This window comes from Pelodiscus sinensis, unplaced genomic scaffold, assembly GCF_049634645.1.
Source record: "Pelodiscus sinensis isolate JC-2024 unplaced genomic scaffold, ASM4963464v1 ctg34, whole genome shotgun sequence".
Lineage (NCBI taxonomy): Eukaryota > Metazoa > Chordata > Testudines > Trionychidae > Pelodiscus > Pelodiscus sinensis.
Window position 1 is genome coordinate 6,841,265 of NW_027465849.1, and position 27,735 is coordinate 6,868,999.

At 65.3% G+C, this 27,735-nt stretch overlaps 1 protein-coding gene across 2 annotated transcripts; it reads left to right on the forward strand.

Annotated features, from left to right (window-relative positions):
• Positions 1 to 1,761: 1,761 nt before the first annotated feature.
• On the forward strand, positions 1,762 to 19,469 carry RTN2 (reticulon 2). Of its 2 annotated transcripts, XM_075915264.1 has the most exons (10): positions 1,762 to 1,951; positions 9,908 to 9,952; positions 10,270 to 10,764; positions 11,398 to 11,631; positions 13,617 to 13,824; positions 15,661 to 15,799; positions 17,291 to 17,360; positions 17,466 to 17,512; positions 17,870 to 17,928; positions 18,880 to 19,469. In XM_075915264.1, exons 1-10 carry the CDS (start codon positions 1,921 to 1,923, stop codon positions 18,920 to 18,922), a joined length of 1,371 nt encoding a protein of 456 aa, XP_075771379.1. In that variant the 5' UTR covers positions 1,762 to 1,920; the 3' UTR covers positions 18,923 to 19,469. The 2 variants fall into 2 exon arrangements, with proteins under 2 accessions (XP_075771379.1, XP_075771380.1); XM_075915265.1 differs by lacking the exons at positions 1,762 to 1,951; positions 9,908 to 9,952; positions 10,270 to 10,764; positions 11,398 to 11,631 and adding an exon at positions 12,882 to 13,030.
• Positions 19,470 to 27,735: the final 8,266 nt, after the last annotated feature.

Consider the following 27,735-nt stretch of genomic DNA (forward strand, 5'->3'; position numbering starts at 1 on the left):
GATCGGGGTGAGGGGCTGATGAGGCTCTGTCTGGGGTGCAGGCTCTGGGGTCGGGCTGGGGAGGAGGGATTTGGGGTGCAGGAAGGGGCCCTGGTCTGGGACCAAGGGGTTCAGAGGTGCGGGGATCGGGGGTTGGGGTGCAGAGAGGGAGTCAGGGGTGCAGGCTGCGGGTGGCCCTTACCTTAAGCAGCTCTTGGATGCAGAGTCATGTCCCCCCTTCAGCTCCTATGAGGAGCCCCGGCCCGGCAGCTCTGCCCCATCCATGGGCCCCACTCCCACCGCTCCCATTGGCCACGGTTCCCAGCCAATGGGAGCTGCAGAGGCTCCAGAGGGAGGACCTGATGCTATTGAGCTGCTGGGGTCCCTTTCTAAGTGGGCGTTTTGGTCAACTCCACCCCGGAGGGGACAGATCCCAGCTGGGCCCTGCTGCTTTTCTTCCCTGGTGCATTCAGGGCTTCTCCCCACATCGCTCCCCTTGGAAACCTGACTTGTCTTCACTTCCCGTGCCCAGCTCCTGTGCAGCAGGGCTGGGTGACTGCACGGACACCTCACCCCACCCCAGAGGTGGCTGCATCTCACCACCAGGGGAGGGATCCCTGTATAAACAGCCCCAGGCCCCACCCCAGAGGGGGCTGCATGGCCGAGGTGGGGCACCCTGTTACTCCTAGATGGGGGTGGTGCCATGTGGGCCTCAGGCTGGTCACCCCCAGGAAGGGGCAGGGCAGCGCAAGGGGTCTGGGGTCAGGCTCTGGAGTCAGGCAGGGCTACGCTCTGATGGACACCCACTCCAGCCTTGCCCTCAACCCACCAGGGGAAACCGTTGCTCTGCGCAGCCTGTCGCCTGCACCCTGGGGTGCTGAGCCGGGCCTCTGAGTGCACGTCTGGGGGCTTGCGGTGCATGGCAGCGAGGGGGAGGGACACGGTGCCTGGGGTGCTGGGCATGGGGTGTCCAGCTGCCCACTCATCTTGCCCAGGATTATCCCAGTGAGTACCCCTCCTTCCTGAATCGGAATGCTCCCCCTCCTGCTCTATGCCCCCCAGATCTACCCCGCCCCTCCCTCTGCCCCCCAGATCTACCCCGCCCCTCCCTCTGCCCCCCATCTACTCCGCCCCTCCCTCTGCCCCCCATCTACCCCACCCTCCCTCTCCATCCCCCAGATCTACCCTGCCCCTCCCTCTGCCCCCCAGATCTACCCCGCCCCTCCCTCTGCCCCCCATCTACCCCACCCTCCCTCTGCCCCCAGATCTACCCTGCCCCTCCCTCTGCCCCCCATCTACCCCACCCCTCCCTCTGCCCCCATCTACCCCACCCTCCCTCTGCCCCCAGATCTACCCCGCCCCTCCCTCTGCCCCCCATCTACCCCACCCTCCCTCTGCCCCCCAGATCTACCCCGCCCCTCCCTCTGCCCCCATCTACCCCACCCTCCCTCTGCCCCCAGATCTACCCCACCCCTCCCTCTGCCCCCCATCTACCCCACCCTCCCTCTCCATCCCCCAGATCTACCCCACCCCTCCCTCTGCCCCCCAGATCTACCCCACCCTTCCCTCTCCACCTTCCCCAGATCTACCCGCACCCCTCCCTCTCCACTCCCCTAATCCACCCCACTCCTCCCGGCATCCCCCCAAATTCTCTCCCTTCCCCGGCGCCTTTGTCTCCGTCCCCCTTTGTCTGCGTCTCTCCCCCCCCCCCCCGCTCCCCGCCCCTCGCCTTTGTGAGCCGCCGCCCGCCCTCCTGCGCAGCCCCCCCCCCCCCCCCCCGCCCGCAATCGCTCGCTCGCGGGCCGGCGCGGAGGGGCCGCTGGCTGCAGACCCACCCGGCCGGCGGCAGCAGCATGGGGCCGCGGAGATGAGAGCCGGGGGGCACCGAGGGGCAGCGCCGCCGCAGCGCACCGCGAGCCCCATGACGGGAGCTGGGGGGCCATGGGGCAGGTCCTGGGGTTCGCCCACTGCAGTACGTACCCGGGCGGGGTGCGCGCGGGGAGGGGGGGGTCCGGATCGGGCCCCGGGCTGGGGGATCGGGGCGGGGCGGGATCCGTCCCCGGGCTCCCCCTCACCTGGCTCCTGCGATGCTCGCGGGGCCCCGCCCCGGGCCGCTGGGAGCCGCTGCGGGGAATCTGGGGCCGGCTCCGCGCCCTGCGGCCTGGCGGGGCGGGGGGCTGCTCCGGGCTCCTGTCCCCAGCAGACCGGCGAGGGCCTCGGGGCTGAGCTAAGCAGGGGCCCCCGGGGCAGGGCCCCCCATGCGCCCGGGTCCATCGGCATCCGCGGGCTGGGCCCCTCCCCGGGGCCTGCGCTGCTGGAAGCTTTGGTCTGGGGAGCCAGCGGTCCGGGAGGGGGGGGGTATTGCTGAATCCCCCACTCCAGCCTCTGCCCCAGGGCTGGGGGGCGGCCGGGGCCCCCGAGGGGGAGGGGGAGTCACAGTCCTGGGGCTGCCAAGGAGCCAGATGGAAGAGGTGCTGATGGGAACGATTTTCATTTATTAGGTGTGTTACGGCCCTGGGGCAGCGCCTCACAGTGCCAGGCGCTGTCCATTGTATTGCTATTAGGTGTATTACGGTATCAGCTGGGAACCACGGGGGCAGCTTCCTCACAGTGCCAGGCGCTGTCCATTTTATTGCTATTAGGTGTATTACGGTATCAGCTGGGAACTACAGGGCAGCTTCCTCACAGTGCCAGGCGCTGTCCATTTTATTGCTATTAGGTGTATTACGGTATCAGCTGGGAACTATGGGGCAGCTTTGGGGCAGCTTCCTCACAGTGCTAGGTGCTGTCCATTTTATTACTATTAGGTGTATTACGGTATCAGCTGGGAACTACAGGGCAGCTTTCTCACAGTGCCAGGCGCTGTCCATTTTATTGCTATTAGGTGTATTACGGTATCAGCTGGGAACTACAGGGCAGCTTCCTCACAATGCCAGGCACTGTACATTTTATTGCTATTAGGTGTATTACGGTATCAGCTGGGAACCATGGGGCAGCTTCGGGGCAGCTTCCTCACAATGCCAGGCGCTGTCCATTTTATTGCTATCAAGTGTATTACGGTATCAGCTGGGAAGCCCAGCCATGGGGCAGCTTCCTCACAGTGGCAGGAGCTGTGCCTTGTGCTATTATTAGGTGTACTATGGTAGAACCTAGGAACCCCAACCGTGGGCTGGACCCATTCAGCTGTTCTGACCAACGCACATGCGTGTGCACACGCACACACGTGAGCGCACACACAGCTGGAATTTACCACTGAGATTTTCTGAAGTGAAAATCACTTTCTGCCACATTGACAATTTCTCAGGAAAATTGCATTTTTCCTCTAAAATCGCAATAGTTTGTCAAAATTGTGCCCGGCCCCCAGGCATCTCTGCCCCTGGGGGGCCAGGCCCGTGGGCTGGCTGGCTCCGGCAGCTGTTTGCAAAGCGGAATGGGATCCAGCTTCAGTGCAATGGGGCTTTGGTCCCAATTAGGGATTTTTTAAAAAGTTCTCGGCTGTCATTCCCGGGGCCTGACTGGAGCAGAGCTGGAGATGGGCCCTTGCCCTTGTGCACACTAGGGGGCGCTGGGCTACAGGACCCAGGCAAGGGTGATCCATTCCCACGATCGCACTAGGGGCGCTGGGCTATAGGGCACAGGTGCAGGCAGGCAGCCCCCAGGGTGTCAGCATTACTGACACTTCCCCAAGCGAGAGGCTGTCCAGGAACTGGAGCATGAGTGAGTCAGGGACTTCACAACAGTGATTCAAAGACAGCACTCCTGCACCAGCGGCACGGCGCCCCCTGCTGCACCCTGCCCATGGCCGCATGGCGCCCCCTGCTGCACCCTGCCCATGGCCGCATGGCGCCCCCTGCTGGTCACATGGCACCCCCCCTGCTGTGCCCTGCCCCATGCCTCATGGCGCCCCCTGCTGAACCTTTCACCTGGCCGCATGGCGCCCCCTGCTGGGCCCTGCCCCTGGCCGCATGGCGCCCCCTGCTGGGCCCTGCCCCTGGCCGCATGGCACCCCCCTGCTGGGCCCTGCTCCTGGCCACATGGCGCCCCCCTGCGGAACCTTTCACCTGGCCGCTTGGCACCCCCTGCTGGACCCTGCCCCTGGCCACACGGCGCCCCCTGCTGAGCCCTGCCCCTGGCCACATGGCGCCCCCTTCTGGGCCCTGCCCCTGGCCGCATGGCGCCCCCTGCTGAGCCCTGCCCCTGGCCACATGGCACCCCCTGCTGAGCCCTGCCCCTGGCCGCATGGCACCCCCCTGCTGGGCCCTGCCCCTGGCCGCATGGCACCCCCTACCAAGCCCTGCAGCAGCGTGCCCCTCCCCATTGCTCACCCCAGCCTGGCTTTGCCTTGCGTGTGGGGTGAGGAGAAGGCTGGGTGTCTGGGAGTGGGGGAGACAGATGGGGCAGTCACATTCCCCCCTTTAGCTTGTGCCCCCCGCCCCAGTGTAGGAGGCACCAGTTGTCCATGGCCTGCCGGGGCACCAGATAGTTTGGGGCAGGGGGAGGCTCCTTCAGCAGCTGGGCCCTGGTTCTGGCCTTGCCCATGCCTGACCCCCCAGCCCTACACCTGTTGGGGCTCGGAGCAGCCGTGGGGCTGGGGTATCAGTTCCCGGAACAGACTGTGATGGGAGGTGGTGATACCTACTCCCCCGTCCGTGGGGAGAGCCCTGCCCCTGGCCAGTGTGGCTCACACAACAGTGCCCCCTGCTGGGCAGCCTGCAGTAGGCCCATAGAGGCTGCCCCAAGGGGTAGTTCCCCGCTGGGGGGTGGCAAGGTAGAGACACCCTAAGAACCCCCTGCTCAGATCAACTTGGTGGGGTGAAGGAGACTCTGGTAGCGACAGGCAAACCTGGGTGTACGAGGTGGGGGCACTAGGAGTAGCGTGGGGGGGGGGGGTAGGACGCAGTGCAGGTGCTGGGGAGGGCTTTGCATGTGGGTACTTACATCCAGCGGCCCAAGGGGGAGTCCTCACCCTGGGTGAGCGAGGCCGTTGGCTGGCAGGACCAGGAACAGGTGAGAGCAGATGTTCTAGGTGGTGCTGTTATGCTTGTAGGAAACACGGGATCTTTAGAATCATAGGCTATGTCCACACTACAGAGTTCTTCCGGAAAAACCTCACTTACGTCCACACGGCCATCGCGTTCTTTCGGGAAAAAAATCGAAAGAACAGGGGGGTTTTTCCGACACGGGTAAACCTCTTTCTACGAGGAAGAAGCCTGTTTGCGAAAGAAGGCGGCGGCGGCGTGTGTGGACGGAGAAGAGGGAGTTCTTTCGAAAGAAGAGGAAAGAGGAAAAAGCTCCGGTTGTGTCTCCACTGCAGGGTTTTTGTGCAAGAAGCTTTTTGCAAAAGAGATCTGCCGCAAAAGCGCGTCGCAAAAGCAATGTGCTCTTGCACAAGAGAGCGCCCGCACTGCACGGACGCTCTTGCACAAGAAAGTTCTGATCAGAGCACCTGTGCTTTTTGTGATAGGCTCCTTTTGCACAAGAAACCCCTGTGGAGTGTCGACACACGCACCTTTTGGCACAAGAACTCGTGCGCCAAGAGGAGTTTGGCCTCGTAGGAAGAGGTATTGCTACGCCGCGAAAAGCCCTCTGCTCGGCCGTTTGATTGTACATTTTCTTGTGCAGAAACGCGCGTGAGGTGTGGATGCTCCATGCAGTTTTGCGCAAAACCAGCTGCTCTTGCGCAAAAACCCTGGAGTGTAGACAGGGCCGGACTGAGGGGTGGGTGCGCCAGGCAGCTGCCCGGGGCTCCAACCAATGGGGGGGGGGCGCCTGATGGCAGCTATAAGGGGCTCACACTGTCCCTTATAGCGGCCATCAGGCTGGCACCGTGCGCCCGGCTCCCGCAGCGCCCTTCCCCCCATGGCTGCAGGGTCCTGCACGGCCTGGCACGCGTGCCAGCAGCGATCGCCAGGCCGGGCTGGGCAGTGCATGCACCGTGCGCCCTGGGGGCCGGCCCCTGACTGCGCGCCAGCAGCCGTGGCCAGGCTGTGCATGCACCGTGCGCCCTGGGGGCCGGCCCCTGACTGCGCGCCAGCAGCCGTGGCCAGGCTGTGCATGCACCGTGCGCCCTGGGGACACCAAAATGGCTCGGGACGGCCCTGAGTGTAGACATGGGCACAGCTGCCCTGGTGGACGCTCCGTCCGTAGTAATCGCAGCCGAAATACAAGATAGAGTCTATTCCGTGTGGACGCTCTTTCAGAAGAAGTTTTTTCGGGAGATCTCGTCCGGAAAAGCTTCTTCGGAAAGAAGCCTGCAGACTAGACGTAGCCATAGACTCTGAGAACACTAGAGCTGGAAGGGACCTCGAGAGGCCATCAAGTCCGGCCCCCTGCTCTTACAGCAGGACCAAGCCCTATCTAGAATGATTCGGCAGGGGTGGCCAACCTGTGGATCGTGAGCCACATGCGGCACTTTGCGCACAGAAATGCGGCTCTCAATGTTACGGCTCGTTCGGAGCCGCATGCCGGCTTTGTGCACGCACCCCAGTTCCTGGAGGGAGAAGTGTGTGGCTGTGGCCACGGCAGCTCCGGTGAGACCCAGGCGTTGGGTTAGAATGGGGGTGCTGGGGGTGCCTGGCTCTGGGGGGGTATGTCTACACTACCCCGCTAGTTCGAACTAGCGGGGTAATGTATGCATACCGCACTTGCTAATGAAGCCCGGGATTTGAATTTCCCGGGCTTCATTAGCATAAGCGGGGAGCCGCCATTTTTAAATCCCCGCTGCTTCGAACCCCGTGTAGCGCGGCTACACGGGGCTCGAACTAGGTAGTTCGGACTAGGGTGCCTATTCCGAACTACCGGTACACCTCGTTTCACGAGGAGTACCGGTAGTTCGGAATAGGACCCTAGTCCGAACTACCTAGTTCGAGCCCCGTGTAGCCGCGCTACACGGGGTTCGAAGCAGCGGGGATTTAAAAATGGCGGCTCCCCGCTTATGCTAATGAAGCCCGGGAAATTCAAATCCCGGGCTTCATTAGCAAGTGCGGTATGCATACATTACCCTCCTAGTTCGAACTAGGAGGGTAGTGTAGACATACCCGGGGAGAGATGTGTGGCTCTTTACACTACCATCCATGGCTCGTTTGGCTCACAGCGTCTGTCTACACTTGCACCCTCTTTCGAGAGAGGGACGCAAATGAAGATATTTGAAACTGCAAATGACTGGAAAACCTCATTGTATGAGGAATAAGGGTTATTTCGAGAGAAGGGTTTTCCCTCGAAATAACCGCGTCTTCACAGCGTCTGTTATTTCGAAATAGCGCCATAACGTGAATATGCAAATGAAGCGCGGGATATTTAAATCCCAGCTTCATTTGCAATTTCGAATGTCTTCATTTGCATCCCTCTCTCAAAAGAGGGTGAAGTGTAGACAGACCCTTAGTGTCTAACTGGTTGGCCACCGCGATTTAGATCATCCCTGACCGGTGTCTGTCCAACCTGCTCTTAAATATCTCCCGAGATGGAGATTCCACCACCTCCCTCCGCAGTTTATCCCAGTGTTTAACCACCCTGACAGGCAGGAAGTTTTTCCTAATGTCCAACTGAAATTTTCCTTGCTGCAATTTAAGCCCATTGCTTCTTGTCCTGTTCTCAAAGACCAAAAAAACCATTTTTTCTCCCTCCTCCTTCTAACCCCCTTGTAAGTACCTGAAAACCGCTCTCATGTCCCCTCTCAGTCTTCTCTTTTCCAAACTAAACAAGCCCAATTCTTTCAGCCTCTCCTCATAGGTCTCTAGACCTTTCATCACTTTTGTTACTCTTCTCTGGACCCTCTCCGATTTCTCCCCATCTTTCTTGAAGTGCGGTGCCCAGAACTGGACACAAGACCCCCACGGAGGCCTAACCAGCGCAGAGCAGAGCGGAAGGACGACTCCTCGTGTCTTGCTCACCACACTCCTGTTCATGCAGCCCCGAGTCGTGTTGGCTTGTTTGCAACAGTGTCACACTATTGACTCATATTTAGCTTGTGGTCCACTCTGACGCTTAGCTCCCTTTCTGCGGGGCTCCAGCCCAGATCGTCACTTCCCGTTCGGTGTGTGTGAAACTGACTGTTCCTTCCTCAGTGGAGCCCTTTGCCCTTGTCCTTATTCAACTTCTTAAACCGTCTTATGTCTGTTTCAGGGTGGGACGGCGCATCGGGGTTTCCCCCTGATCCTGCACCCGTAGCAGCCAGAATAGAATCTGCCAGCCGGGAGAACAGGGGGGTTTATTGCTTCTCCAGGATACAGCACGGCACAGCTGTGATGCGGTTACAGGAGTCAGGGCCAGATGCCTCAGACCCTTGGGTTAGGGGATCCATTGCCCCTCAGCACCCAGCTTAGTCTGTTCCCTTCATGTTTCCCAGCCAGAAACTGCCTTGTTCCCAGACCCTGCCCCCTAGCCAGGTGGCCGTCTCCCCCTCCCTCCCTTTGTCTCTCCCTCTGGGAAGATCCTTGTTATGTGCTCAAGCTGGTACTAGGGGTCTGGGCCAATCCACATGTGGGTGTGTCAGTGGAAATCACACAGCACAGCGCAGGGGAACCCCGGGTTCCAGCGCGACAGCCCCCCCCACTACGGCACACAGGGAAAGGCAAAGATGCTGCGTGTATTGAGACGACAGAGTGGAAAGCCTAGGCATTCACGCACACACGTGGCCTACCCACGGTTTTATGGTTACCAGGCTGTGGCGTGGCCCAGTCTCATGGCCAGGGTCCGAGAGGGGAAGCTGGATTCTGTCGGTCGCGATGCGGACGCTCCGACAGCTCCCTGCTCCCAGGGCTTTTGCAGGGTCGAGCTGCAATCGAGCCGAGTGTTTCTTTTTCAGTTGTTGTTGGAACATTTGTGCTTTCAGGGACTTTCCCCCTGTGAGCTGTAGGTTGTTTGTCCGGTCCCAAGGGTGGAGGGTGCTTGCCATGCGGGGTTGTCAGTCTGCTCTCATCATGCCGGGAGTGTTTACACGACCTTCCGGTGCGCCTGTAACCTCACAGTGTTGTATAGCCCTCTGTCATTTCCATCAACAACCCCTGTACCATGCGGTGACCCTAACCAGTCACTGAGATGCTTCTGCTCTGTTCCTGCCTTGACATCAGTAACCGGCCGCCTGTCTGATGCCCCGGCGCTGCGGCCGCCCCTTCCTGGTGGCTGGGAGGGGCGCTGGCCAGGTACACTGAGGCACACTGCGGTGCAGAAGGCTCAGACACACAATAGACTAGTATGTTTTAGCTCCCTGGCTACAGGGCCTGCCCGCGGTCGGGGCAGCGGGAGAGGCCGTGGCTTGGGCCTCGCTGCCTGGAATCGCTGCTCAGGGCTTGCTCTGCAAAACAGAATGCAGGGAATGGAGTGGGGGGCTCAGTAGGGGGCGCTCTCCCCTGGCAGTCGGTGCCGGATTCAATGCCCCAGTGCAGCACTAGGGGGCGCTGCAGGGAGCAGGTGGGAGCTCAGTAGGGGGCACTCTCCCCTGGCAGTCAGTGCCGGCCCAGTGCGGCACTAGGGGGCGCTGCAGGGAACAGAGTCAGAGCTCAGTAGGGGGCGCTCTCCCCTGGCAGTCAGTGCCGGCCCAGTGCGGAACTAGGGGGCGCTGCAGGGAACGGAGTCAGAGCTCAGTAGGGGGCGCTCTCCCCTGGCAGTCAGTGCCGGCCCAGTGCGGCACTAGGGGGCGCTGCAGGGAGCAGGTGGGAGCTCAGCAGGGGGCGCTCTCCCCTGGCAGTCGGTGCTGGCTTCAATGGCCCAGTGTGGTGCTAGGGGGCACTGCAGGGAACGGAGTCAGAGCTCAGTAGGGGGCGCTCTCTCCTGGCAGTCAGTGCCGGCCCGATGCCCCGGTGCAACACTAGGGGGCGCTGGGCTGCAAGCAATGGGCTGCGGGCACAACCGGGGGTGGGGGTGGGGGTGGGGGGGGTGGACTTCCTGGTGGTTCAGGCCTGACCCCAATGCCTCGCTCTGTGTCTTGCAGAAGAATCTCCTTCTACTGCCTCCACCACCCCCGACTCTACTGACGGTGAGTCCCTGACCCCGACAGCTCCCCCAGCGCTCTCTGCCGGGGGTTCCTCTCGCAGCCCCATCCCGGGTGGAGCTGGGACCCCCGTGGCCCCAGTCCCCATCAGGAGCCAGGACCTCTCAGTGTCTGGTTTTCCTCCAACCTGGTCCCCACTGCGAGGTTGAGAGTGGGGGGGGGGGCAGATCACCCCACAGCCTGGTCCCCATCAGGAGGCGGGGGGCTAAGATGGGGCACATCTCACAGCCTGGTCCTTGGTGGGGGGTGGAGGTTCGGTTTCCTTCCTGCCCCCCCTCTGGTGATCCCCGCCCTCCCGGCAGGCGGCAATGAGGAGTCGGACTTCCCGGAGCTGCAGACGGCGCGGGAATTCTCTGAGGACGAGGACGAGGAGACGTCCGTGGACTGGGGGACCCCGCGGGAGCTGACCTTCTCCTACATCACCATTGCGGGGGGCCCCGATGCCAGCCCCCCTAGCGAGCCGGGGCCCCGGGGGCGGCGGGACTCCCTGGCCCGTCGGACGAGGAGCAGCCTGCCCCGGCCCGAGACCTGCGAGACCTTGGTGCCCGCGCTGGGCGACAGCCTGGAGAACATCCCCAGCCTGAGCCAGTCGCCCGAGGGCGAGCGGGCGCTGCTGGCTGGGCAGTGCCAGGGGCTGGAGCCCTTCTCGGCCTGGGATGCCCCCCGGGGCGCCGCGGAGGAGCCCACCCCCCTGCCATGGGAGGAGCCGGAGCCGCAGGCTGTGCCAGGCGGGGGTGGGTGTGGGGACCCCCCGTTGGGGGCAGCAGAGCAGCCGGGAGCCCTCGCCACGCACTCAGGTACGGGCCACGGGATGGGGTCACGCGTGGGCCAGGTCATGTGACTCGGTCACTGGCATGGGGCTGGGCTTGCATGACTGCCCCCTGTTGATTTGGGGAGGCAAAAGAGGTGGGGAGCTACTGGGGTGGGGGAGGGGCTCTCTTGGGGGGCAGAAGGGAGGGGAGCTGCCTGGGGTGGGGGAGAGTCTGTGTTGGGGGCAGTAGGGGAGGGGCGTGGCTAGGGTGGGGGGGCTGAGGTGGGGGCAGAAGGGAAGGGGCGTGGCTGGTGAGGGGGAGGGGCTGTGTTGGGGCAGTAGGGAAGGGGCGTGGCAGGTGTGGGGGAGGGGCTGTGTTGGGGCAGTAGGGAAGGGGCGTGGCTGGTGTGGGGAAGCTGTGTTGGGAGGGGCGTGGCTAGGGTGGGGGGGCTGAGGTGGGGGCAGAAGGGAAGGGGCGTGGCTGGTGAGGGGGAGGGGCTGTGTTGGGGCAGTAGGGAAGGGGCGTGGCTGGTGTGGGGGAGGGGCTGTGTTGGGGGCTGAAGGGACGGGCGCTGGTGGGGGAGGGGCGAGCGTTGCTTGGGGGGCCCTGGCCGATCTCGTGGGGTCTCAGGTTCTCGGTGGCCCCGGCAGTGACCCCGTCGCCCCCTCTCCTTGGCAGAGGCTGCTCTGGAGACCGCGCCAGGGGGCTCCCCGCGACCCAAGGCCTTAATGCCCCATCCTGCAGAGGGCATCCCCGGGCACGCTGACCCCGAGGGCAGCCGGCCGCCAACACAGACCTCAGCCGCCCCCAGCCCGCAGGAGGAGGGGGAGCAGGAAGATACGGAGCCAATCACAGAACAGCAGCTGGACGGGCTGGACCAATCAGGGAACACTCTGGCAGTGTACATCATAGGTGAGCAGCCAATGAAGACACGGGAGCTGGTACCCAGGTGGGAGCAGTGTGAGGGGCAGGTGGATGGAAGCTCACAACATTGGAGTCTGGGATGGGGCACTGCCGTGGGGAAGTTCACAGCACTGGAGTTCAGGGCAGGGCACTGCCGTGGGGAAGTTCACAGCACTGGAGTTCGGGGCGGGGCACTGCCATGGGGAAGTTCACAGCACTAGAGTTCAGGGCAGGACACTGCTGTGGGGAAGTTCACAGCACTGGAGTCTGGAGTGCCAGGAGGGGTTCCTGCGTCCCTTCCCCCCAAGGGTTCCTCCCCACTGTGGGCTAGTGCCCGGGTAGGATCCGGGGCAGGCGAGTCAGTGGGTTTACAGAGCCCCTGTGCTGGAGCAGGGATCGTGGCTGGTCCGTGCCTTCCTGAGGGTCCCACAGCCGGACTGGGATGCTCCACCCTCCCTCAGGGCCAGGCTGGGCTGGGCACAGGGGTTACTTCCACGGGGACCCCTCGCCCAGTGCTGTATTGCAGCCACCTCTGGGGTGGGGCGCTGGGGCTGGCTATACAGGACTTCCTCACCCCAGGCTGGCTTCTATGCCATTTCTGGAGATGCAGCCATTTCTGGGCCGTGTCATAGGGACTGCAGGAAAGAACCGGGTGTATGGGGCTGGCCCTGCAGAGTCAGCCCAGCAGCCTGGGGTCCACCTGGCCCCCGGCGGGGGACACCCACCCGTCTTAGCCTAGCAGCACAGCACCCCCAGGAGCTGCACAGGGGTCAGCGCTAATGGAGAGGGGAGGCCCCGCTCTCACGCTCAGATGTGGGGGGCCTGGGAGCCAGGACTCCTGGGTTCTCTCCTCCCATGTGCCCCAACTTGCTGCGCTCCTGACGCCAGTCCCTTTCGGGGCCTCAGTTTCCCCTCTGTGCAACGGGGAGAGTGACACGGACTTGTTCTGGTCAAGGAGAGCGAAGGGGGAGCCGGGATGGGATGTGGGGTGCAGGGGTTCAGCGTCCCACTTTGGGGGATCAAGTTCGGGTGGCTAGAGTCTGTGGCTACTGCACCCCCTCTTTCCTCCCAGGGGGAGAAGCCAGAAGTCCTGGCTTTCGGCCCCCGTTGCTCTAGCCACTAGACCCCACTCCCCTCCCACAGCTGGGGAGAGAACCCAGGAGTCCTGGCGCCTAGTCCCTGTGCTCTAAGCACTGGACCGCGCTGCCCCCCAGCTGTTACCTGCTCTCCCCCGTCAGCAGCCCAGGGCAGGAAGGGGGTGGCGTGATGGGAGACGGCAGCTGGGATTTGCTGGCTATATATAGCCCCTGGCCTCCCCCCTCCCACGGCCCCCGGCCCCCACCCGGAGACGAGCTGGCGGGACCCTCGCACCGCGCTGCAGGCAACGGGCTCGCCATGGGCAGCGCAGGTTAGCGACGCCCCATCGGGGGGCACCCCGGGGCTGAGTCGGGGGGGGCCCTGCGGTGAGGGGCTGGGCGCAGGCTGGGGCTGGGGGCCGGGGCGCAGGCTCAGAGGGGGGCTGGGGGGTCACGCGGCAGGGCTGGCAGAGCAGGGCAGATGGGGGCTGGGATCAGAGCAGGGGGGGTTCCGTGATTGCTGGGGGGGCTCCCAAACCCCTGCCCCCCCAGCCCACGCCTGTGGGTGAGGTGCCCCCTCTCCCCCCGCCTGGCACTTGGGCCTGTCAGTTACCGAGGGCGGGGGGCGGAGCCGCACCACCCGACAGCTGCAGGCCGCCGGCTAAACTTAGCCACCAGCTGCCCCCCAAGGGGCGACCCCCACGCCCTGGGGGGGCAGGGCCCCCCTCTGCCATGGAGAGGGCAGGGCTGGGGGTGGGACGGGGCCAGGGGCCCCAGGGGCGGGGGGTCCCTGAGGCATGGAGCCAGGTGCCCCAGGGGGGCAGGCAGTGGGACGGGGACGGGTCCCCAGGGGGTGCCCCGGGCGGGGCAGGGTCCGCGGGGAGGGGGGGCCCCCGCTAACGCTCTCCCCGCCCGCAGTGGCCGACCTGCTGTACTGGCGGGACACCCGCACCTCGGCGCTCGTCTTCACCGGCGTCATGGTGGCGCTGCTGAGCCTGCTGCACTTCAGCATCGTGAGCGTGGGCTCCTACGGCGCCCTGGCCGTGCTGGGCGTCACCCTCTCGCTGCGGCTGGCCCGCAAGGCGCTGCAGGTCCTGCACCGCTCCGACGGCGCCAACCCCTTCCAGTGAGTGCCCCCGGGAGTGTGACCCCCCGGCCCCCCGGGAGTGTGACCCCCCAGGCCCCCCCGGGAGTGTGACCCACCCGGCCCCCCGGGAGTGTGACCCCCCAGACCCCCCGGGAGTGTGACCCCTTCCAGTGAGTGCCCCCGGGAGTGTGACCCCCCGGCTCCCCGGGAGTGTGACCCCCTTCCAGTGAGTGCCCCCCGGGACTGTGACCCACCCGGCCCCCCGGGAGTGTGACCCCCCGGCCCCCCGGGAGTGTGACCCCCAGGCCCCCCAGGGAGTGTGACCCCTTCCAGTGAGTGCCCCCCGGGAGTGTGACCCCCCCGGCCCCCCGGGAGTGTGACCCCCCCGGATCCCCCAGGGAGTGCAACCCTCCCGGCCCCCCCCAGGGAGTAGGACCCCCCCAGTCCTTCCCAGAGAGTGCTACCCCCCCCGGCCTCCCGGGAGTGTGCCCCCCTGGCCCCCGCAGGGAGTGACCCTCTGACCCCCGCCAGGGAGTGCGACCTCCCCTGGGACACCCCTGCACCCTGCTGCCCCCTCCATCCTTTCCCCTTCCCCTCCCACACCCTTCCAACCAAGGCCGGCTCGAGCAATTCCTGCGCCCCAGGTAGCTGCCCAGCTAGCCCCCCCCTTAATCCAGCCCTGCTCCCAACCCTCAGAGCCCCTCCCCGTGCATCTCACCCCCCTTCATTGCGTGCCCCCAACCCCCCATGGGAGTAATACCCCCAGGCCCCTCCCCCTTCAGTGAATTCCTTCCTCAGCTGTCCAGCGAAACCAGCCCCGGGCTCTCCCAGCAGGGGGCGCTGCGGGGAGGTGGGTGGGTGGCTGTGGGGGGAGCTCCTGGCTATTCCAGCCCCGGACTCTCCCAGCAGGGGGCGCTGCGGGGAGGGTGGGGGGGTGGCTGTGGGGGGAGCTCCTGGCTATTCCAGCCCCGGACTCTCCCAGCAGGGGGCGCTGCGGGGCAGGTGGGGGGTGGCTGTGGGGGGAACTCCTGGCTATTCCAGCCCCGGACTCTCCCAGCAGGGGGCGCTGCGGGGAGGGTGGGGGTGGCTGTGGGGGGAGCTCCTGGCTATTCCAGCCCCGGACTCTCCCAGCAGGGGGCGCTGCGGGGAGGGTGGGGGTGGCTGTGGGGGGAGCTCCTGGCTATTCCAGCCCCGGACTCTCCCAGCAGGGGGCGCTGCGGGGAGGGTGGGGGTGGCTGTGGGGGGAGCTCCTGGCTATTCCAGCCCCGGACTCTCCCAGCAGGGGGCGCTGCGGGGAGGGTGGGGGTGGCTGTGGGGGGAGCTCCTGGCTATTCCAGCCCCGGACTCTCCCAGCAGGGGGCGCTGCGGGGCAGGTGGGGGGTGGCTGTGGGGGGAACTCCTGGCTATTCCAGCCCCGGACTCTCCCAGCAGGGGGCGCTGCGGGGAGGGTGGGGGTGGCTGTGGGGGGAGCTCCTGGCTATTCCAGCCCCGGACTCTCCCAGCAGGGGGCGCTGCGGGGAGGGTGGGGGTGGCTGTGGGGGGAGCTCCTGGCTATTCCAGCCCCGGACTCTCCCAGCAGGGGGCGCTGCGGGGAGGGTGGGGGTGGCTGTGGGGGGAGCTCCTGGCTATTCCAGCCCCGGACTCTCCCAGCAGGGGGCGCTGCGGGGAGGGTGGGGGTGGCTGTGGGGGGAGCTCCTGGCTATTCCAGCCCCGGGCTCTCCCAGCAGGGGGCGCTGCGGGGCAGGTGAGGGGTGGCTGTGGGGGGAGCTCCTGGTTATTCCAGCCCCGGGCTCTCCCAGCAGGGGGCGCTGTGGGGGGGGTGTTCTAACAGGCCCCGCCCCCCACTGGCTAACTCCCCCACCCCCGGGTGCCCAGGGCCCAGCTGGATGCGGAGCTGCCGCTGTCCCAGGAGCAGCTGGAGCGCCTGGCCTCGCGGCTCAGCCGGGACGTCCTGGGGGCCGCGCACACCCTGCGCCGCCTCTTCCTGGTGGAGGACCTGGTGGACTCGATCAAGGTGGGTGCTGGGCGGGCTGCCCGCCCCCGCGGGGTCCCCCACCCCCTGTCCCTGCTCCCACGGGGGGGATTGCCCCCCCAGTGCACATCCTGGAGGGGGTGGGAGGAGAAGCGTGGGGGGCAGTGAGGGAGCCCCTATACCTGCTGAAAGTGGGGTGCCCGCTCTGTCTGGATTTGGGGGGGCAGGGGAGCCAGGGGCTGAGGCTGTTGGGGTGTGGCCCAGCAGCACGCAGGCAACGTGGCTGGAGGCGTGGCCATGCCAGGTGGCTGGGGGTGGTTGCGTGGCCATGCCAGGCGGGTGGGGGTAGCGGGGTGGCCGTGCTAGGCAGGGGGTGGCCATGCCAGGCGGGTGGGGGTAGCGGGGTGGCCGTGCTAGGCAGGGGGTGGCCATGCCAGGGGGGTGGGGGTAGCGGGGTGGCCGTGCTAGGCAGGGGGTGGCCATGCCAGGGGGGTGGGGGTAGCGGGGTGGCCGTGCTAGGCAGGGGGTGGCCATGCCAGGGGGGTGGGGGTAGCGGGGTGGCCGTGCTAGGCAGGGGGTGGCCATGCCAGGCGGGGGGGGGGGTAGCGGGGTGGCCGTGCTAGGCAGGGGGTGGCCGTGCCAGGCGGGTGGGGGTAGCGGGGTGGCCATGCCAGGGGGGTGGGGGGTAGCGGGGTGGCCGTGCTAGGCAGGGGGTGGCCATGCCAGGCGGGGGGGGGGTAGCGGGGTGGCCATGCCAGGGGGGTGGGGGTAGCGGGGTGGCCGTGCTAGGCAGGGGGTGGCCATGCCAGGTGGGTGGGGGGAGCGGGGTGGCCGTGCTAGGCAGGGGGTGGCCATGCCAGGGGGGTGGGGGGAGCGGGGTGGCCGTGCTAGGCAGGGGGTGGCCATGCCAGGGGGGGGGGGGTAGCGGGGTGGCCGTGCTAGGCAGGGGGTGGCCATGCCAGGGGGGTGGGGGGTAGCGGGGTGGCCGTGCTAGGCAGGGTGTGGCCATGCCAGGGGGGTGGGGGGAGCGGGGTGGCCGTGCTAGGCAGGGGGTGGCCATGCCAGGGGGGGGGGGGGTAGCGGGGTGGCCGTGCTAGGCAGGGGGTGGCCATGCCAGGCGGGGGGGGGGTAGCGGGGTGGCCGTGCTAGGCAGGGGGTGGCCATGCCAGGCGGGTGGGCACCGGCCCTCGTGCACCTGCTGCACCTGGCTCCTGGGACCCCGGCCGTGTGCACAGACCCGGGGGCGGGGGCGGGGGGCTGGGTTGGCGCTCTGGGACCCGCTGGGAGTGGCGTGCCCTCATCCCTGGCGCGGGCAGGCGGGGCCGAGGGGCTCCGCAGGCTCGCGGGTGCCCAGGACAGAGCGTCGCGGCAGGACGCTGGCCCCCGGCTGGCTCTGTGGGTCTCCGGCATCAGCCCCACGGGGCCGGGGGAACAGCTCCCGTGTCCTGGGGCCCCTGGCTGCCCGGTGGGGGGCGGGGACGGGCAGCAGCCCCCGGGCCGCCCGGCTCTCACCACGCTCTGTCCCGTTGGCAGTTCGCCTTCCTGTTCTACATCCTCACCTACGTGGGCGCCGTGTTCAACGGGCTGACGCTGCTCATCCTGGGTAAGGCTGTGGGGCAGGTGGGGGGCAGGTGGGGGGCAGGTGGGGGCGGGGGGGGAGGGGCCTGGGGATGTGCGTGTCTCTGACCCCGCCCCTTTGTGCCCCCAGGTGTGATAAGTGCATTTACCTTCCCTCTGCTCTACCGGCAGCACCAGGTGAGTGGCCGGGGTGGCCAGGGCTGGGCACCCGCCCCACGGCAGGAGGGAGAGAGATGGCAGCCCCGGGAGGGAAGCCCCCCCCCGATTCCCTGCCCCCCTGAGCCAGCCAGACCCCGCCCGGAAGCCGGAGGGGAGGTGGCGCCCCCTGGAGGGGAGGGGAGGGGCGTCCCCTGGAGGGGAGGGGAGGGGAGGGGCACCCCCATTCCCTGAAGCTCTCCCCTTTGTTGGGGATCCCGGCAGGTGGCCGACGGGGCCCCCAGCAGCGGTCCCAGCGCTCCGGGCCCTGCCGCTGTGCGAGGGTCTCGGGCGGGGGCTGTGCCCAGACCCCCCCACTCACCCCCCTCTTTGTTCCAGGCCCAGATTGACCAGTACGTGGGGCTGGTGAGGAGCCAACTGAGTCACCTCAGAGCCAAGTAAGAGCCAACCCCCCGCCCCACGCTGGGTCTGCCCATGGGGCTGGGGGAAGGCTCCCGGCTGCCAGGAGCCAGCGTGGACCCCTCCCTGCAGCGTGGACCCCCCATGACTCCCGGCCCCAATTCCCTGAAGCGTGGACCCCCCCCTGCGACCCCGAGCCCCGATTCCCTGAAGCGTGGACCCCCCCTGCGACCCCGAGCCCCGATTCCCTGCAGTGCGACCCCCCCGCGACCCCCAGCCCCTATTCCCTGCAGTGCGACCCCCCCTGCGACCCCGAGCCCCGATTCCCTGCAGTGCGACCCCCCCGCGACCCCCAGCCCCGATTCCCTGCAGTGCGACCCCCCCTGCGACCCCGAGCCCCGATTCCCTGCAGTGCGACCCCCCGCGACCCCCAGCCCCGATTCCCTGCAGTGCAACCCCCCCTGCGACCTCCATCCCTGATTCCCTGCAGTGCGACCCCCCCCGCGACCCCCAGCCCCGATTCCCTGCAGTGCGACCCCCCCTGCGACCCCGAGCCCCGATTCCCTGCAGTGCGACCCCCCGCGACCCCCAGCCCCGATTCCCTGCGGTGCAACCCCCCCCCGCGACCCCCAGCCCCGATTCCCTGCAGTGCGACCCCCCCCGCGACCCCCAGCCCCGATTCCCTGCAGTGCGACCCCCCCCCCGCGACCCCCAGCCCCGATTCCCTGCAGTGCGACCCCCCCTGTGACCCCCGGCCCCGATTCCCTGTGTCATGGACCCCCCCTGCGACCCCCGGCTCCAATTCCCTACAGCGCTGCCCCCCCCCCGCGACCCCCAGCCTTGATTCCCTACAGCACGGACCCCTCGGAGCCTGCCCAGCCCAGAGCCCAGGTGGGGCTGGAGCCTGGGGGACCAAGGGGCTGTAGCTCGGGCGGGGGAGGGGGTGAACCCCCCCCCTCCCGGTGGTGACCTTTCTTTCTCCCCTTTAGGATCCAGGCCAGGCTCCCCAGTGCCAAAGCGAAGGCAGAATGAGCGGCCGCCCCAGCTCCCCACCACCATACGCCCCTGCCCCCCCCGCCGGCCCCCCAGCCCCGTCGCCCCCACCGGGGGCACCCCCCACCCTGGCAAAAGGGGCCGCAGCCCCTCTCCCGGCAGGAGCCCGCAGGTCAGCCCCACGCTGCCCCCTCCCGCGGGTGGGGGGCCGGAGGCAGCTCCCTGCACACTCTGGGCTCTGGGTGGGGGTGCCTGAGGGGGGCGCCCCTGCGCTTCAACCGGGTGCAGCTTCCAAGAGGCCCCTGCATGCCCCCCTCTGCCTCGGGCCGGGCGGCCCGCTTCCGCCGCTGAGACCCGGCAGCCTGGCCCTGTGGTGGGGGGGGAGGGACCCCTCAGGGCAGGACGGGGGGGCCCCCGGTTTCCCGGGGGGGCTGGGACCCACGTGAATTCAGGGTCTGTGATTGGGAGGCGGGGGGCTGGGTGTCTGAGTCCCCCCCCCCCCCGCCCGCTGTTTTTAGTTGCCACAGCCCCTCCCCCCCCGCCGCTCACTCAGATTTACACTTTAATAAAAAGCTGGTGAAAAGGTCGCTGGTTTGCGTCCCTCGCTGCGCCAGGCCCCAGCCCCGGCTTGCTGGCCAGCGGGCAAGGATAGCTCCTGGCCGGCAACAGGGCTGGGCGGTCGGGGGGGGATCCCCATGGGGGCCACGGCCAGGGCTGCCCCCCCGAATCTTTACCCCCCCGGATGCGCCCGAAACAGCCTAGCGGAGGGATCTGAGCCCTGGGCGACCCTCTTTGAAAAGTCACCGCAGTGGGGAGAGAGTCCCGCGTCTCCAGGCCCGGCTCCGAAAGTCACCGCAGTGGGGAGAGAGTCCCGCGTCTCCAGGCCCGGCTCCGAAAGTCACCGCAGTGGGGAGAGAGTCCCGCGTCTCCGGGCCCGGCTCCGAAAGTCACCGCAGTGGGGAGAGAGTCCCGCGTCTCCGGGCCCGGCTCCGAAAGTCACCGCAGTGGGGAGAGAGTCCCGCGTCTCCGGGCCCGGCTCCGAAAGTCACCGCAGTGGGGAGAGAGTCCCGCATCTCCGGGCCCGGCTCCGAAAGTCACCGCAGTGGGGAGAGAGTCCCGCGTCTCCGGGCCCGGCTCCGAAAGTCACCGCAGTGGGGAGAGAGTCCCGCGTCTCCGGGCCCGGCTCCGAAAGTCACCGCAGTGGGGAGAGAGTCCCGCGTCTCCGGGCCCGGCTCCGAAAGGGGAAATAAGAGCAACCCAGGCGACGCCGGGCAGGGGCGAGCGGGCAGCGAAGGGCCCCGCCTGCAAACACCTGGGAGACCCGACGGGGACGGGGACAGCCGGCGAGGGGCTGCAAAGAACCGGGCCGAACCAAGCCGATGGCTTCCCGCGGTGGGACAAGGCGGCTTGCGGCCGGACGGGGTGTGCCTGGCGTCTGACACCGTCTCGCAATGCACTAGGGCCGGAGAGCCCCCCCGGGGGTGTGGGGGGGGGCTGGCCTCGCAGGGCTCCGGCTCCGTCTAGGGCAGGGGCTAAGTCCCACTTCCCTGGAGATGGGGGGGGGGGGGGGGGTTCTGGCGGCTTCTGTGCGAGGCTGAGATCTCCCACTAGGTGGCGCCCCCACACCGGCAGAGAGAGAGAGAGACTGTGTGTGTGGGGGGGGGGGGCTGGCTATGGGAGGGGGGAGACACCCCTGCAGGGGAAGTCTGGCTCTGTCACTCAGTTCCTCCACTGGCCTCTCCCCTCCCCCACCCCCCAAGCATCTTTCAGCAGCAGTGGGGTCTAGTGGTTAGAGCAGGAGAGCTGGGAACCAGGATTCTTGGGTTCTCTCCCTGGCTCTGGGAGGGGAGTGAGGTCTAGTGGTTAGAGCAGGGATCTGGAAACCAGGATTCTTGGGTTCTCTCCCTGGCTCTGGGAGGGGAGTGAGGTCTAGTGGTTAGAGCAGGGATCTGGAAACCAGGATTCTTGGGTTCTCTCCCTGGCTCTGGGAGGGGAGTGAGGTCTAGTGGTTAGAGCAGGAGAGCTGGGAACCAGGATTCTTGGGTTCTCTCCCTGGCTCTGGGAGGGGAGTGAGGTCTAGTGGTTAGAGCAGGAGAGCTGGGAACCAGGATTCTTGGGTTCTCTCCTTGGTTCTGGGAAGGGAGGGGAGTGGGGTGTAGTGGTTAGAGCAGGAGGGTGTAGTGGTTAGAGCAGGAGGGCCAGAAACCAGGACGCCTGGGTTCTCTCCCCAGCTCTGGGAGGGAAGGGAAGTGTAGTGGTTAGAGACGGGCTGGGAGCCAGGACTCCTGGGATCTCCCTACAGTTCAGGGAGGGGAGTAGGATCTAGTGGTTAGGGAAGGGGGGGGGTTAGGAATCAGGCTTCCTGTGCTCTGGTCCCATCGAGTACACTGTGATCCTGAGCAAGGCATTTCCCGCCCTGTGCCTCAGTTTCCCTCGCAGCACGGGAGCCATGGTGCTGAGCCGGGCTGGCTGGATGCTGCGGTGCTAGCTTTTCCCGGACGGTCTGTTGAGAGCTCTGAGCCACGCAAGCTCATATTCTGACCCCGGCCAGTGGCAAGTCGGGGAGCCGGAAGCGTGAGCTGCCCTGGGGGGCTGGGGTGGCAGGAGCCCCGGCTCAGGGCTTGTGACTCACTAGGGAAATGAAGCCACTGCCGTAAGGTGGGGAGCCAGGGGTCACCCCCCCCCAGGAGCCGCTGTCGCTGTCGCGCCGAGCCGGCGGGCCTGGGGGGCTCGGGCGGGGAGTCCCGGGGAGTCCCAGGCGCTAGGAGGGGAGGGGAGCGTGTCCCTAACACGCTGCAGGCGGCGCCGCGCTGGGCCGGGCTGGAGGCACCAGGGAGGGTGCGGTGGGAATAAAATCATCCTGAGACACCGGAGAGTCGGGGGGGGTGGGTGTTGTGGGGGGAGGGCAGAGGGCTGCAGGCAGGCAAAGGGCTGGGGAGAAGGGAGGAGGGACACAGGCAGGGGGTGGGGGAGGACATGGGGGCAGAAAGCGGGGGGGGAAGGGAGGGGGACACAAGCAGAAGGCGGAAGAGGGGGGCAAAAGGCGGGGGGGGGGACATGGGCAGAGGAGGGGGAGGGGGCAAAGGCCGGGGGGGGACACAGGCCGAGGGCAGGGGAGGGGGCAAAGGGCAGGGGGGGACACGGGCCGAGGGCGGGGGAGGGGGCAAAGGCCAGGGGGGGACACGGGCCGAGGGTGGGGGAGGGGGCAAAGGCCAGGGGGGGACACGGGCCGAGGGCGGGGGGCGCCGGCCGGGCCCGGAATAGCTGCGCTGACGCGGCTCTGCCCAGCGCGCAGCGGCCCCCGCGCTATTCCTGGCGCAGCCCGGCTAAAAATAGCAGCGAGCCAGAGGCCGGGCAGTGACGGCAGCGGCGCAGGGGCTGAATCAGCAGCTGGAGGGGCCGGAGCTGGATGTGGGGCAAGGAGCAGCCCCCGGGCCTGAGCCCAGCAGCACCCGGGGCGGGAGCCGGGACTCCTGAGTTCCCTCCCGGACTCTGGGGGGGAGGGGGCCGTAGTGGGGGCGGGGCGTGTCCTGGAGGAAGGGGGCATGGGTGTGGGTGGGGGATGGGTGAGGGTAGGGGTTGGGGCATGGGTGTGGGTGGGGGTTGGGGCATGGGTGTGGGTGGGGGTTGGGTGTGGGTGTGGGTTGGGGCACGGGTGTGGGTGGGGGATGGGTGGGGGAGGGTGTTGGGGAAGATGGAGGGGGGATGGGCAGGTGTTGGGGCTATGTGGGGCTGTGGGTGCAGGGGGCCTGTGGGGCGAGAGGGAAGGGGAATTGGCTGGGCAGCTCATTTTCTTTGCTCTCTAGCTTGGGAGCCTTTGCCAGCTTTTCCCCCTGCCAGGACGCTGCCGACGGCCCCTCACCGCCAGTCCCCAGCTGCATTTCTAAGGGACTCCCCTGACTTAATCCCCTGACTCCAGCAGCTGGGGCTTCATGAGGAGGCCGAGAGCTGCCGCGATGGGCATCGCTCCCCAACCAGGCAGTTTGCTGCATTATGGGGCAGATTTTCCCACTGGCTGACTGGGCAAGTCACAGGAGACTGATGCCAAGGGCCGGGGGGCAGCCCACACCAGAGCCACAGTGTCTGAGGCAGACCTGGGTGTCAGGGTGGTATTAACGGTGCACAAATCCATGTGTGATCAGCACAGAGGCCCATCTACCCTGGTATCTGGGCTCCGATGGTGTCTGGTACTATTGGCTTCAGAGACATTTTCAGTGACACCCCCTAAGGGCTAGTCCTGGAATAACCTGGCCCTGGGGGCTGTTCCGTTCTCAGCCTAGATGCCAGCCCTGCATCCTCCCATGTGTTTCCCCCCTCTCCCCCCCCCCCCGCCCTTTGCCCCCAGACTTCTAGGCTGCGGACTCCACACACCACGGCAGGGATGCTGGAGGCCTGGGAGAACTGGGCAGCTGGCTGGGCTCCAGGATCAGCACTAGGCCTCCCCCAAGTGCCTGCCACCCCCTGCATCCCATGCGCTACCCTTGCCCCAAGCACCAAACCACGGTCAGGCTGGTGTGTGGGTCCCTGTCGGGCGCCAGCATCACCCAAGGAAAGTGACAACTCCTTGCCCCATCCCAGAGCCCCTCCCCCCCAGCATCCCCCGTGCTCCAGCCCAAAACCCACCCCCAAACACTCTGCCAGAGCCTTAGGTAGGCATGTGTGTGTGTGGGGGGGGGTGAGATTTGGACCCATTCTGGGCACCGCCATAAATAATCCAGACTTGCCGGCCATGGGGCTGGACTGCAGCGGGGCCCAAACCAGGTCTCCCCCCAGGACGGCACCCAGCAAATCGTTGGCCTCACTGGGCTTCCGGGTGTCTGCTGCAGCTCCCTGGCTTTCACCGGGCACTGCTGCTGGGCTGGTGCGTCCCTGCTGCACCCGGCACTACCAGCGCAGACAGACCGGCCTTTGCAGCTGGTTCAGCGCGGGGCAGCCTAGGCTCTCTCCCCAGGCCGGGGGCGGATCCGTCTCTGTAGGACCCATCAGGCTCTGTAATAATCCTTTCCTCGTGGCCGGGTTCAACTTCGTATCACGCCCTGTTCCGCAGAAAGGTTGGAGCTTTGCACTAGGACGTAGACACTTCAGAGTACGTCTTGGTAGAACACTTCCAAAAAATGAGTAAGGTCAAGAGACGGTCCCTGCGGGGTGAACGGGCTGGGAATGGATAAGGCAGACGACCCCTCCCAGAACTTGCGATGGTTGGGGAGGGGCTGGAAGCCAGATCCAAGAACAACAGGAGCCGGGAAGGGGGCCATTGACAGACGACTGGACCTATGGCCTCCTTGGGGGTCAGCCCTGCTTTTGAGGGCCCCTTCTTTGGCGGGGAATGGAGCAGTGTTGAGACCCCCCCCCCAGAAGAAGGTGCCACAGACACTAACGGCAGATGCAGCGGACGACTCGCACCGATTCTGCATGTGCATAGGAGGAGAGATCCACAGGGGAGGGGAGACGCTGTCAATCCAAGGCGTCTTGCAGGGGGACCCCGGGTTTCCTCTTGTCCGCATGGGAGCATCCATGCAGATCGGCACAAGCCCGGCTCCACCCCTCCTCCCCCACCTAACTCGCCTGGCCAGTGCAGTAAGGGGGAACAACTGTGTGTGAGTGTATGTGTGTGTGAGTGTGAATGTGTGTGAGTGTATGTGTCTGTGTGTGTGAGTGTATGTGTGTGTATGTGTACGTGAGTGTGTGTGTGTGTGTGTGAGTGTGAATGTGTGTGAGTGTATGTGTCTGTGTGTGTGAGTGTGTGTGTGTGTGTGAGTATGTGTGTGTATGTGTATGTGAGTGTGAATGTCTGTGAGTGTATGTGTGTGTATGTGTATGTGAGTGTGTGTGTACGTGAGTGTGTATGTGTATGTGAGAGTGTGAATGTGTGTGTGTGTGAATGTGTGTGAGTGTATGTGTCTGTGTGTGTGTATGTGTATGTGAGTGTGTGTACGTGAGTGTGTATGTGTGAGTGTGAATGTGTGAGTGTGAATGTGTGTACGTGTGTGAGTGTGTGTGTGTGTGCGTGAGTGTGAATGTGTGAGTGTGAATGTGTGTGAGTGTATGTGTGTGTATGTGTATGTGAGTGTGTGTGTATGTGAGTGTGTATGTGTATGTGAGAGTGTGAATGTGTGTGTGTGTGAATGTGTGAGTGTATGTGTCTGTGTGTGTACGTGTATGTGAGTATGTGTGTACGTGAGTGTGAATGTGTGAGTGTGAATGTGTGAGTGTGAATGTGTGTACGTGTGTGAGTGTGTGTGTGTGTACGTGAGTGTGAATGTGTGAGTGTGAATGTGTGAGTGTGAATGTGTGTGTATGTGAGTGTGTGTATGTGTGTGAGTGTATGTGTGTACGTGAGTGTGTATGTGTGTGAGTGTGTGTATGTGTATGTGAGAGTGTGAATGTGTGTGTGTGTGAATGTGTGTGAGTGTATGTGTCTGTGTGTGTGTACGTGTATGTGAGAACGTGAGTGTGAATGTGTGAGTGTGAATGTGTGAGTGTGAATGTGTGTACGTGTGAGTGTGTGTGTGTGTGTACGTGAGTGTGAATGTGTGAGTGTGAATGTGTGTGAGTGTATGTGTGTGTATGTGTATGTGAGTGTGTGTATGTGAGTGTGTATGTGTATGTGAGAGTGTGAATGTGTGTGAGTGTCTGTGTCTGTGTGTGTGTACGTGTATGTGAGTATGTGTGTACGTGAGTGTGAATGTGTGAGTGTGAATGTGTGTACGTGTGTGAGTGTGTGTGTGTGTACGTGAGTGTGAATGTGTGAGTGTGAATGTGTGTATGTGAGTGTGTGTATGTGTCTGAGTGTATGTGTGTACGTGAGTGTGTATGTGTGTGAGTGTATGTGTGTGTACGTGAGTGTGTGTGTGTGAGTGTATGTGTCTGTGTGTGTGTACGTGAGTGTGTATGTGTGTGTGTGAGTGTGTGTGTGTGTACGTGAGTGTGTATGTGTATGTGTGTGTGTGTGTGTGGGTACTATATTATGCATACGGTAAGTGTTGGCTGCTAGATGTGTTACCCATAAATGTGGCGTTTTGCCTCATCCCCCCGAGAAGGCGCCGGGCGGGACTTTGTGCGGCGCAGGCGCTCCGGTGCCACCGGGCTGCAGCGTGTCGGGCGCGAGTACCCGCCCTGGGCAGGTGCAGGCCCCAGTGGGGCGCGGCTCGGTGTGGTCGCCACGCAGGGGGAAGCAGGAAGAGGCATTTCAAAGACTCACGGGGTGTGGCAGGAGCGGGCAGCGCCGGGCATTGCGGGACAGCTGCTCAGACTGGGGGGGGGGCTAAAGGGGGCAACTCTCCCCAGGCCCAGCAATGCGGTGCCCAGCGCTCCTGGCCTCCGCTATCGTAGCAACATCTGAAGACGCTGGCCCTTTAAATGGCCGCTGGAGCCCTGTGTGGGTGGCACTGGAGGCTGGCAGGGGCATGGAGCTGAGCCTCCGGACGTGGTATCTCTGTCAGCAGGACCCCAGGCTGCGGCTTTACCACCTTTGCTCCAGGGATTGTCCAGGGCACTTTTCTGGCTCAGCTGGTCGGATGGTCCCGCCTGGCCCAGGAATGACTAAGGCCCGGCGGCCCCCGGCTTGCCTGGATCCGGCCCCTGAGGCTCAGGCCTCCTCCCAGCATTGGGGAGCCTCCGCTGGTGCCCCAGCCGCCCTGCCTCTCCACCGCAGGGCTGGAGCACACAAACTCTACTAGCCTGGCCCCCCCAGGCTCTGGTGCGGGAGGGAAGGGGAATGGGGGGAGTCTCTTTCTCCTCAGTTGGGGGTCACGACTGAGTTTTTTTTTTTTGGCTTCTGACTTGTGTGCGGCTCCCGCCTGATTTTTCTGTGGGTCAGTGGCCCCCAACCCAAAACCGGTTCCCAGCCCTGCCTTAGACACGGGCTGACACCGGCGCAGACGAACACGCTTCCTGCGGGGACGCAGTGGCGCTGTGGTGATGCAGAAGAGGCGCGTCTGCGCCCGCCTGCCCGTTAACTTCTCCAGCGAGCAGCTCCCATGGCAGTGATGTGGGGGGATCAAATAGCACCCCCCCCCTTTTGTACGTCGCCTTCTTCCCTCCCCTCTTGGTCTCCTGGTTGGCTGAAGATTTACAGATTCCACAGCCAACAGGATTTGTAGATTCCACGGCCACTGACCGAGCCCCAAACTCATCCCAGTCGTTAGCGAGCTGGCCCGTTGTGCTTTCAAGCACCCAGGGGTTTGGTGCTAGAGCCGAGTACGCGGCCTGTGACAAAGGGGTTTGGGTGCGTACAGGAACGCTCCTGCCGTGTGGCACAGGGGGTCTTTACAAAAGCCTGGTGTTCGTTGCGTCCGCCTTTTGGGGTGCACTGTTGCATCAAAAAGCACAAATCAGGACAAACTTTGTTATTCGGCCCTGGGGAGGCCACTCCTGGAGGACTGCGGCCAATCCTGAGCCCCCTAGGACAGGAAGGATGTGGACGTGTTGGAGAGGAACCAGCATGTTGTATGGGCCGGGGGGGGGGGGGGAAGGGCAGCTCCACCAGTGTCAGGGCCCCACTGGCCCTCCCTGCGTCCTGCCCCAGAGTGACTCTGGCTGCCTCCCCTGACCTGCCCCCTGGGTTGTGGGCAGCTGCCCCGGGCCACCTGCACTCCCCCATCAGCTGCGGAAGGAGGGGACAAGGCGTGTGGCACCCCCCCCCCCCCCGTGGCAGGGGACTCTAAGTAGATTCCTGGGGCTTAGGTGAGTTCCGGGGTAGGAGAGTCCTCTTCTCTGGCCCCAGCCATGGGGCAACCTGCTGGCTGCACCCCAAATTTGAGCTTCTCATCCCTGGCTCAGCCCTCTTGCCCCCAACCCTCTGCCCAAGCCCTGAGCCCCTTCTCACTGCCCCATTCCCACCCCAGAGCCAG